This window comes from Eutrigla gurnardus, assembly GCF_963514095.1.
Source record: "Eutrigla gurnardus genome assembly, chromosome: 2".
Taxonomy (NCBI): domain Eukaryota; kingdom Metazoa; phylum Chordata; class Actinopteri; order Perciformes; family Triglidae; genus Eutrigla; species Eutrigla gurnardus.
Window position 1 is genome coordinate 19,907,300 of NC_139916.1, and position 12,127 is coordinate 19,919,426.

The window sequence follows — 12,127 nt, forward strand, 5'->3', positions numbered from 1 at the left end:
TTAAAATCAGGTTTCTGTGTAATCTCCAGCCTTCGCTGAAATCTGACCCAGTTCTTTGAGAGAGCTGACGCTCACCATCTGGTGCAGCAGCAAAAGGTTAAAAAACAGAGAGACCTACTTTTGTCTGGAAGAAAAATTTGAATCACCCCAATATATCACACATTTAGCTGAAACCATATTGCTAACATTCTCAAAGTCGTACCTGGAAACCGCAGTCAATTGTGTTAGTCCTTCGTTGGTTTTCTTTTTTTGCTTCCTCCAGTTTGGTTAAGCTTTCCGTCTCAGCCTTTTGCTAAAAATGAGACCACTGTGCATTTCACTGGGGCTGTGGGATTTTCTCCCCCCCCCCCCCACACACACACTCCTTCCGAGCAAAGCTCATGGAATTCAGCATTTTGTTTGCAGAGGCCATACACCAAAAACACAGTGTCCTTTTTCCATGTAAAGGCTTCATAGGAAATGTGAAATGCCATCAAACCTGACTTAACAAAGCATAATTTTCTTTAATTAGATCAAGTACACTTGACATTCAAAGTCTGATGTTGCCAAACCAATGCATGGTGTTCTTACCAATTTGATCAGAGCACTCTTAGCATCCTTGCTGAACAGCTAGTACTTTACTCAGATGAGGACCAAGACTTTCTACTTTTTAGCTCTTACTTTATCGTTGATGATATGTTGTGGTTTCTTTCTTTTGACAAGTACTTATGTACTTATTGTAAGTCACTTTGGAGAAAATTGTTTTAAGATTTAACAAAAAAAGAAGCCAAAAAGAAAAACAAAAAAGAGCCATACCATATTTCTATTAAACAGCAGCGCTTTTGCTAATCACAGGGACTTGATATGAACTATTTGCATGAACGTAACTGAAACTGAGCATTTGGGAGGGGGGGTTGTATGTGTTTGCTTGTGTATTTTGAACATACTCAGGTTTTTGATTACATTTTGTACTGCTCTATTACTATTCCAGCTCAGTTTTGCCTGCATGTAAACTTTAAGAAGCAAAAGCCGGTCATAACTTTGAAAGAAGAAAAAAAAAACATCACGTAATTGGAGATAAAGAGTGCAGTAATGGGACAGTTCGTATTAGGATGTTACCACCATGAATCTGTTATCCATATTGCTCTTCAAAAGCAATACTGCATGTTTGTATATTTTTACGCTAGTAATACGTATGTTAGCTAGCTGCTTTCTCCTTATTAAAAGTCTATTTGGAAAGAGAGTGTCGTGTTGAACTGTAAATCAACATATTTGTGATATGAACTTATGACTTCCACAAAGCCTGTCAGAGGACGTACAGGCCTCTTCAGTTGATGCAGGGACACTAACGACACACTTCTGTGGTTTTAAACGTCTCTTGTTGAAATACAGTAAGTCTCCCTGGCTTGTCGACTTACCACCTGACATCGTTGAGGACCCGGTGGGAGCAGAGGCGCACTGAAGTTAGCGGACGAGGACAGGAAACATCCTGGAGAAAACACAGTGTGTTAACTGACAACTGATAAACCCAGTTAGCTAGCGAGCTGATAAGCTATCAGTTACACAAAGAGAGCTAACGTTGGGTCGTCGCTTACAAGTTAACTGACAAACTCGACACTTAGATGTGCTTTTCGACTAGTTTCCAAACCAACATGGCCTCCAGTTTAACATCCAACGCCTACATTTAACGTTAGCCGTTAACATTTATCATGCGATAGTGATGGACATCCGCGTCGCACCGGAATAACCGAAATAACTATTTAATATCGCAAATAGTTAGTTACAAGAGATAATGTAGGAAGTGTTAAAGGAGCTGACTGCTCTGAGTCACGTGTCCTGTATCCTGGTCCAAAGGTCACCAGAGGTCAGACACTCACAGACACTTTTTTTTTTAGATCTCATCCCCAGTAATATTGTGCATTTATTTAACAATATTTGCAACAACAAAAAATGAACACAAGGAGAACACACCGAAGGCCGACACATATATTGTCATATATTTTATTATTTGATTCACATTATTGATTCATTAACGTGTAAGCATCATTCAGTGTTGTAGTTGGTTAAGGTGGAGCTAATATTAGCTTTTTATATGATTTTGGATAGTTTAATTTACGGCACAAAAACATGAAGTGTTTCTATGATTATGATTTACGATATGAATAAAGTTTTTTAAACTGCTGTAAATGTAGTGTCTTATAAAGTGAAATACTCCCCTCAGAAAAAGACAAATTGGGGTAAGTCAGGGTTGTACCTATACATTACCGCTGACCAGATCCCACTTGTTAATTCAACACAATATCCCAGTATTTAAGAAGTAACTTTGCTGTAAAAGGCCTTTTATAATATAGTTGGTGAATTCCATTGAAGCAACACTCAGACAGGCTATTTGCAAAAGCTAACTGGAAGACTGCCAGTAAAGTAGAAATGGGAACACGTGTCTGCTGACCCAGGGCTTTCAAGACTGAAGTCCAACATGTCATTTGAAAATGTGTTACTCATGAATAAAAACACTGGTCCTTATTGAAACCAACAGACGAGACATTTAAAATGTTGTTGATCCTGTTACAACATGAAATGCTGATGATATGTTCACTGCTACTGCACAAGGTTTCAAGATGCTTCAAAAAGAAGCAATTTATACTAAAGCCATCACTGTTTAACTAATATATTGTTGTATGTAAGGAACTGTACAATCATTTCAATAAACTCAATGTTGACTTTATTAGAAATCACATTATTGTATTAGTAGCTACACATAACATAATAAAACGTAATATTATTTGTGTTTATGATGTTTATTCTGTGTGTGCCTTATTCCTCTCGCTCTGTTAAATCCATTCATCGGATCTCTCCTCATCCTCCACACCTGTCTCTGCCTGGAAAGTTGGTGAAAACAAAGAAATCATGTTGTTTTTCTTGTGCTCCGTGTCGACCTCTTCCAGGTTTGTTTCTGCAGAATCCAGTTGTGACTCTCATCTGCTTGAGATAACCAACGGTAGAAAACCTCTGAGGTCAATGTTTTGTGTTCATTGAGAGTTTTTCCCTCACAGGTCAATAATTATTACAACTGATAGCAGATTTTGTGAGAACATTACAGTGGTGGCAGGATACAGTATTTTCTTTGGCTGATCCAGCCACCACATACAGTTATACCTAGTTTCCTAGTTGCAATTAGCTTGTTGATACATATATGAGACGTGCATTTCCAACAATAGTTCAGTTTTGGTTTGCATTTCTTTGGTCGCAAACTATCATGTTAGGTTGATTTTATAGTAGACAACTGGTGCTTTCAGCGCCAGTACTTCATATCAGGACCATTTAAAAACATTTTTAAAGCATAGGAACCATTTTGCCACTTTTTTTGCGAAAACAAAAAGGTAAAAAGGTTAAACTAAACATCTTAAAGATATTGAGATGAACCAATCCAAGAAATAATCAAAGGTCATTTAAAACATGAACAGAAGTAGAGAGTTATTTCAGTTTAAAGTTGAAGATACTCACACAAGCAAGTCAGAGAATGTGGGGAAAAAACAATAACAACAACAACTAAAAAAGTCAGCTCCAATTTAGTCAAGAGAACGTATTTTAAGAAGTCTCAGATAAGGGTGTCATGTTGGATTCCCAATAGAGCACGCTCCTCCTCCCGCCCACTAACAGCACTGAGAAATGTCACTAGGTAATAATTGCCATGGGGATGGCAGAGCCCGGCCAAGCTGGGGGCGGTTTGACTGAGGTCCATCGTTGAGGTGTGAGGCTTGTCGCGCACCAGCGTCTTCCAACAGAAACACAGCATTAACTGTGGCAGGATGCATTCGTTTCTTTCTATGTATGTATGTATGTATGTATGTGTGTGTGTGTGTGTGTGTGTGTGTGTGTGTGTGTGTGTGTGTGTGTGTGTCTGTCTGTCTATCTATCTATCTATCTATCTATCTATCTATCTATCTATCTATCTATCTATCTATCTAAGAAATCTGTCTGTCCGTCTGTCCGTCTATTTCCATTGACTGTTATATATCTTTTCGTTCTGATGAAGGTCATACCACTGGCTTTGGCCTTTTGAAGTTTAAATATTACCTTAAGGTCAAAGTGTTTGAACCGTATCCTCCCACCCTCCCTCTTTGCAATGGAATATCAAAGCAAAGCAGAGAGATTAAGCCATATGGACGCACACACACACACACACACACACACACACACACACACACACACACACACACACACACACACACACACACTCTGAGATGTTGAGTTGAATAAGACATGCATTTGGCATCACTGAACTGTATTTGTGACTAGAGCAGCTCCATAATGTTGGTCAAATTATAAGAACGCATCCAAAATGTTTACAAACATAGAAACTCTTTATTACAACAATAGCTCTCACTCAAGTTTTAGCTGTGTATTTTTTCTAAAACACATTCATATCATTGCAGTACAGTGGAAGTCATTATTTTATGTATATCACAGAATAAAAAAAACAATCTCTGAACAAGTGAAAATCCTAACACAAACGTTCAACATCATTCACAGTTTGAGATATTTTAGACGTGACGAAAAGACGAAATCAAGCTCAACAAGCTTTTTGATTTTGGATTGGCGTTGTCACTCAAAAAATACCTTGAAAACCCTGTATCCGTGTTACATAAGAAACTCATTTGATCAACCATTTCCACCGTTGTTTATTGTATCTAACAGTTTGCTATAAAATACAACTTCGTCTCATCATCAAAAACGTGACATGGAACTGTACAGGACTGTAAAATAATGTTGTTTTTTTCTGCATGTACTGTCAAACCTCTGATGAGCAGGGCAGTTAAACTCAATCTAAATGTATTTTCTGTGTGGGATTAATAATCTCCACAACTAAAAAACAAAACAAAAAAGGCTGCATACTTGTCCAAATACATTAGCCTCTTTGGAATGAAATTCAGAACAAATACTTGCACTCCAAAATAAAATAAAAAATGGGCATGCTGAGTGATACACACAACCCAAACTTATACAGTTTTACTAAACATAACATACAATTTAGTACATTTAACAAATGTCAGAAATAGAATCATATTTGAACCTAATGCAGTGCATCAAGAGAATACCGATTTTTTAAAGATCTATATCCAAATACACTGATAAAAACATCACATGGCAGAAAGCTGTGACCGTTAAGAAAAGTCAACCAGAGTCGACATCTATTTTTTTTTTTAGGAAAAAAAAGAAAGTTCTGTTTGGACAAGCACAAAAGAAAGGAGAACAAAAAATCTGTAAACAACTCCATGAGAGTTAGGCCACAATATGAACGCATCCTAATCGATAATAATCAGAAAGGGTTAAGAATCGCATTATCACAGCTGCTATTCAATCAAATACTAAATAATCATAATTTTGTGTATTTTATTGCTTTCTTCTTCAATATCACTTATTCAAAAATAATCAACTTACCAGAGTCTCAAAAATTATGCATTTCAGCGTTCTCAAGTGTTTTGAGATTAAAAGGGATATTCTAGAAAGATATATTTAGTTACCTTCAGAAAATCAAACATCCATGTTTAACTTTCTAAAAGAAAAAGAAGGCTTTAACAAGTTACACCAATAGGAGTCATGAAAGTCATTTACTGTACAGAGCTGAGCGGTTGTGTGGAAGGCCATTTTCTTTTTTTGTTGTTGCCATCTAGCAGTAATTTCCCTGTTCACAAGCAACAGTTTGAAATGCATCTCAATGCACTTAATTGCATCACTGTAAATGTTTAAGGGTGAAATCTGATGAGGCAAAGTGCAATGATTCAGAGATACAATTTAAAGACATTTAAATGAACTGAGCTACCGGTTTGGACAGCTTTCAGTAGAAATAGAGAAATGTTTTTTTCACTGAGATAACTCCTGGAACTGTTTATATATCTGAAAACTTAATTGTCTGTATATATATGATTGTTTTTTGCCTGTTCAGTCTCAATGAACTCTGACGTCTCCTCTGCAATCTGTCCAGGGATACGGAAATCTATGGGTATGGGCTGTGCTGGCTCCGGTGGTTGGGACTGAGCCACGGGGCAGCAGGCCTCCCCTTTGGGGCTGGAGGTGCTGTGGGAATGTTGAGGATCCAAGTTGCAGCCCGTGCCCTGAAGAAACTGAAGGAAATTCTCCTCTATGGATCCTTCACGACTGGGCAGTCTTTCCTCCAGCTCGACCCCAGCTCGACGAAACAGACAAGGCAGATGCTTGCCCAACTCCTCCCGGATCTGTCTGTTGAGGCAGCCGTAGAAGAAGGGATTGGAGGTGAAGCAGAAGTAGCCAATCCAGGTGACCACCTCCTCCAGAGAGGCTAATGTGGCCGGAGGACTGGCAGCCACTGCTGAATACAGGTGGAAAGTAAAGTAGGGCAGCCAGCAACAAAGGAACTGCCCACCTACTGCTGCCAACACTGCTGCGGCCTTCCCTCCCCCAAAGGGACGCTGTGGCGTGGCTCTGCCCGTCCCAGTGCCCGTCCCAGAGCTGGTAACCATTGTTGACCGGCTGCTGAGTGATTCTGACCGCTGACGACGAGGCGTGTCCATCCAGGTGGGCAGAGGCCCGTGGTGCATGGCTGCAACTCGAGCCACTTTGAACATATTGCAGTACACAACAAGAATGACCAGTAGTGGACACAGGAAATACACTAGAGTAAACAGGGCCATGAAGGCCAAGCGGTTCGACCCTCCACCCGTCCAATGCAGTGAGCAACGCCTGTGACCCTGAGCAGGTGGAGGTGGGACTGCCCCACCTCCTCCTCCTCCTCCTCCCACCCCACTACTCTCCAGAAGAGGAGCTCTTACACCTTGCAGAAACCAAGCAAGCAGCGGCAGAGCAGACATGGCCAGGGCTTTGACCCATATCCCCACCAGCACTGACGCTACTAGGCCAACAGTCATCTTTACTTCGTAGCGCATCGGGTGTATGATGTAGTAGTAACGCTCCACGTTGATGACGGAGATGGAGAGGATGGCAGCGCTAACCAGGCACACGCTGAGAAAGAGGTAGCTCCGGCACAGGGCCTCCCCGAAGAAGGCTCGGCTTGAGAGCATGCCAAGGGGCATCAGCACCAGGGCCGCCAGCAGGTCCACCACACACAGGTGGAAGACAAAGGCAAACTTGTGGAGCTGTGGGGCCTTGGCAATGACTGCCATGACAGCCACGTTACCCACCACAGCCAGCAGATCCATGAGCAGCATGGCCAGCAGGGCTAGCGACTGGGACAGGGCCCAGCCCTCGGGCAGATAGGAGGCAGACATGTTGGACATGAGCTGTGGAGGTGGGTGGGAGGAGTTCCACATCGGCTCCATTGAAGGGTGGGATGAAGCAGGCAGGCAGGAGCAGTCACAGGCCCATCACCCATCCTTCAAAGCCAGGAAGTACGGCCAGGAAACAGCTGTTTGAAAATGCGGTCAAAAGCTGCCTTGTAGTCCGGAGGATGATGCCGCGATCGTCAGGAGGTTCAAATGTGATGATTTCTGTCCATTGAGATAGTCTTCATGTCCGCCATCAGTCACAACCCAGCCTAGAAACGAGAGAGGAACACAGATGAAATTAAATGGCATTGTGAATGTGTGTTTGCACGTGTATTCCTTTGATAAGCGACCCCTCATTTTCAGTTTATATTAACTAATCCTTCCACTCAGTTGCTCATGCTGAGTTTCACTTTAAGCCCCGGCTACCATTAAGATTAGTTCCCTCGGATGAAGTATATATATATATATATATATATATATATATATAGAACCAGAATATACCAAAATAGAATATCTGCCACTAAAAAAAGCCCCGGCTGCTTAGAATAAGTGAATTCAAATGGAAAACTTAAGGGTATTCATAGGTTGCACTGGCTGTCTGCATATTTATGGATGTTTTTTACAGACAATGAACAGAAATGGGTGGCTGCTGCTATAAGTATGTGTCAGATCAAGGAAATCCAGTTGCTGTGAATGCAATCTGCCACAGATGTAAGAAAAGCCCAGGATATTCTGTCCGCTGTCTGCAGCGATTGAGACTAAAAAAAATAGCTCTAACCTCCCCTCATCATCATGAATGATTGCCCTCAGATAGCAACATCTCTAAGTCACACATAGGGGTGCTCCCAATTCAGTTCAACCCTTCTGCCTGGGTTAGTTATGTCTTTCCGCCTACTCATTTATATATTAATCATTAATGCATTACACCCACTATATAAAGCAAGGCCCACGTTCTATATATTGCATCACCATTGAATTGCATGTATGGCTGCACTCAACAGTCTGTAATCAGCAGATTAGGAGAAGAGGGTGAGAGCAAGCGAGAAAATGTGTCGAGAATCCGTCAGCGTGAGGAGAAATAGAGAGAGAGAGATCGTCATGTACCTGAGTATTTCCTGATGCAAGCTGTCTGCTGTTTTTGGGTCTCTGAGGAGGAAAACCTGGTGTAGCTCCCAATGCTCCCAATACACAGTGGACATCAATCATTGCACCCTGTGAATGCTGTTCAGATACTTCCCCCTACACGAGCCTGTTTCTCTTCCCATCCCTTCTGCCCCGTGCATCCTCCTCCCAGTGACTTCAGCTGTGGCGGCAGAGGTTTTTCCGATGAAACGATGCTGATATGGATGCATGCAAAGAGACACAAGCTCACTCTCTGCTCTCCTCCTCCACTCACACACAGTGACTGCAGAGATGGAGCAGGAGGCAGCGAGAAACAGGACCAGAGCTGCCATCTCCACAGGGTCCTAGTGTCCTCACCACAATGCAAATTTTACCTTCAGAAATTAGGAACTCAAAATCACAGCAAATGTGATCTATCTATCTATCTATCTATCTATCTATCTATCTATCTATCTATCTATCTATCTATCTATCTATCTATCTATCTATCTATCTATCTATCTATCTATCTATCTATCTATCTATTTATTTATTTATCTGATTGTGTTCAAGCTCAGGTCTGAGCCTGAAGGTTCTGTGCAGTATCTTAGCTGTTCCTCGGTCTGTGCTCCTCTGGACAGAGATCCCGGATGTTGATGCTGAACTCTCCTGGAGCCACTGTCCCAGTTTGCACCGATTTCCACCGGTACCACTGATGCCTTTACTCTCCACATCTATTTCTAGCTCCTCTTTCAGGTATTTTTCTAGCTTCTCACGTTCCTTCTTCTTGATGTTGCTGTCGCTTGGGATTTCTACATCTATCACTATCAGGACTGCTATCTTCTGTTGTTTATCCACCCCCACGATGTCTGGTTGGTTAGCCATCACCATTTTATCAGTCTGCATCTGGACGTTCCAGAGGAAAGACCAGAGTTTTGCCAGCTTTAGATGTAGGCCTAAACTAAAATCATATCATATTACTGTAACACTAAATGCTTGTCTGTGTCACATCCACGGTTAGATCGCTGCCATGACAACTGTGGGTTTACACATGTTACAAACTAAATCTTCACATCATCACACAGTATACAGTGATTGACCGCAGCACCTCTCATGAATTGATTGATTATTGATTATGCGTGTTTGCATAATACCAAAAATTGGATGCCTTAAAAAAATTAAACGCTTAACAGGTGACCTCCAAGTGACCTCTTTATTAAAAAATAGGAGTGTGCATATTATGTGATACCTGGCCCTAATATCTAATCCCTTATTTCTGGCTCCTCTCCCGGTTTGTTTATTTTTGTCAGCCATAATGATTTGGTTGTAATTTCATGCCCTCCAGTACAAGATTTACTGACACATTGAGGCATTCATTAGGCCAAACCTCAGCCTCCATCACCCCAGCTTCTCAAATTGGGGCTCTTGTTGCCAGGGTGATCTTTTTCACATACAGTCCATCTCATTGCTCTGTCAGCAGAGCACAATGAAATCTGGGCTATTATGGGTAAAGCTACTCATCTGAAGGGGCAAGCATGGAGCTCCTAGTTTAATTTGCATTTGTAAGGTTAATGATAGCACACAAAATATTTGCATTTCATGGAAATCACAATCTTGTACCTCTCTCACTGTTACAGTAAAAGGCGTGATATAATCTGCAGCACCTCTCGTGAATTGATTGATTAACGTGGTTCACTAATAGCCTCATTATAATAATGCCTAAGTCACCGTGAGAAGGTCTTAATATTAAATAGTTTATTGCTTTTAGCTCACAAACTAGTGAACTTACTGCATCAGGCTCATAGACACAGTTACAGATAGTGAAAAGCACGTATTACTATTAAAAAACTATTTTGAAAATCGGTTGTTTCGTATTTTCTGCTTGTCTTTGGTCATCTGTGATGTTTAAGTGAATATCTTTGCATGTTAGTTGGACCAAAAAAAACAAACATTTTTATGTTTAGCCTGGAGCATTTGTGGTAGGCATTTTTCACTATTACAGTAATGACTAATTGATTGATTTGGCAAGAAAATAATTGTCAGATTAATCAATAATAACATTACGATGTTGCAGCCGTAATACATATCACAATGCCACTATTGTAAATCACATCATTGTCTCACAATCCAAATAGCTTTTACTTACAAATATGCAAAGAGTAGTAGACCACCATCACCACTTTTTTTTTTTTAAATCAGATTCCTTCTTTTTTATTTCATGCAAGTCTATCTTTAAAACCTGACTGGCTACAAGCAAACAACGATTGTTCCTGTCGATACCTCAAACACGCCTGGACAGCAGATCTGTGAGATATTTAATTGAACAGAGATTATTACTGTTGCAACGGTGCAAATGTACCAAGATGTCTGGTGACACGGAGGGGAGATGGGAAACACACACACACATTCTTGTTTAACACATAAGAGCTCTCAAACAGTTCAATATGACTGGAACAACAATACAAGTACGTGGTGTGGCACAATGTGTGAGTGTATCTGTCTGTTTTCATCTGTATTCTGGCATGTACACTTGAGTCTGAATAGTGTGTGTGTGTGTGTGTGTGTGTGTGTGTGTGTGTGTGTGTGTGTGTGTGTGTGTGTGTGTGTGTGTGTGCGTATCAGGTGTTGACTCATGACAAAAATAGCAGAGTCTTGCTCGGCTGGCAGCACCAATCGCTGCTGCCACAAATACAATGGTTTCCATGGCAACCTTGAAAATAGACTCCACATTCGCACTCAGAAATAGCAAAGGACGCTGCACTAACCCCAGAGAGCTTCTACTGCCAATAATAACTACCCGTAGATATGGATGCGCGACTATAAGCCGCACTCAGAACTAAAATAATGCCATTACATTTACCAAAACATAATTACCGCAACCTACACAAACAATCAAGTCAAATTCAAATGCACATTTAGCACGGGTGTACCGAGGCTCGGGAGAACATTAAGCAGCTGTGTGTTTAATAACATCAAAGCAAAAACAAGCACAATGAGGTTGTTCTGTAGAACGGCTGACATTATTTAAGGACGGATTCTTTACAAATACTCACCACACTAAAGAGCATATGTCACATCATATATTCAAATACCTTGTAAATGTGTTGGAGGGATAGGGTGAAGTGATGAATGGAGCCTCAGAGACACTTTGGTGGAAGCTTTCTATAATAGCGGGAGACGGTGACTGTGTGTGTCTGAGTCATATCTTGTTTGGTTATTCTTGTTATTTGTGCAGCAAAGATAATTATGATTAATTATAATTATAATATCATTTCTCTACATGCCAGCCCTGTGATAGAGTGGTTACCCCCCTGCAATAAGCATTAGACGACGGATGGATTGGTTTGGTAAATAAAATGAGTCTTGTTTTGTCAGATCAAAACCCAAATATGTAAAACAGAGAAAACATATTTTACATATTTAAAAGGCTGATAACAGCATTTGCCATTTTTGCATGACAAGTAACTTTAAAGATGAATTGTTTTTGACAAATAGTTGAAGAATATTTTTCTGCCGATGGACGAAGCGGTTAGTCAACTAATGCATCCTACTTGTTATGCTTACGGTAAACATTGACCGGTCTGCAGCCTGATGTACGGTACATTAGGGAATTACACATGATGTCGGACATTGTGAGTCATTCATGAAGGATGTTGCTGTTTTTTTTCTGAATCACCGTGCTGCGGAAAATGTTTTCCTGGAACCGTCAATTACATGATAGATTTTGGTATGATGTTGACTTGGTTTCCTCCACTCAAATAGCTCCATTTAGAGGAGAACCTGGA

General features: G+C 40.8%; 1 protein-coding gene across 2 annotated transcripts; it reads right to left on the reverse strand.

The window, feature by feature from the left end:
- Nucleotides 1-5,484: 5,484 nt before the first annotated feature.
- LOC311030797 (G-protein coupled receptor 61-like) lies at nucleotides 5,485-11,460 on the reverse strand. Of its 2 annotated transcripts, none has more exons than XM_084036791.1 (2): nucleotides 11,435-11,460; nucleotides 5,485-7,510 (listed from the first exon to the last, which is right to left on the reverse strand). In XM_084036791.1, the coding sequence occupies exon 2, from the start codon at nucleotides 7,293-7,295 to the stop codon at nucleotides 5,886-5,888; it is 1,410 nt and encodes a 469-aa protein (XP_083892917.1). In that variant the 5' UTR covers nucleotides 7,296-7,510; nucleotides 11,435-11,460; the 3' UTR covers nucleotides 5,485-5,885. The 2 variants fall into 2 exon arrangements, with proteins under 2 accessions (XP_083892917.1, XP_083892916.1); XM_084036790.1 differs by lacking the exon at nucleotides 11,435-11,460 and adding an exon at nucleotides 8,346-8,569.
- Nucleotides 11,461-12,127: the final 667 nt, after the last annotated feature.

Coding starts and splice junctions, on each gene's coding strand:
- LOC311030797 (XM_084036791.1), bottom strand. CDS start 7,295: ATGGAGCCGATGTGGAACTCCTCCCACCCACCTCCACAGCTCATGTCC.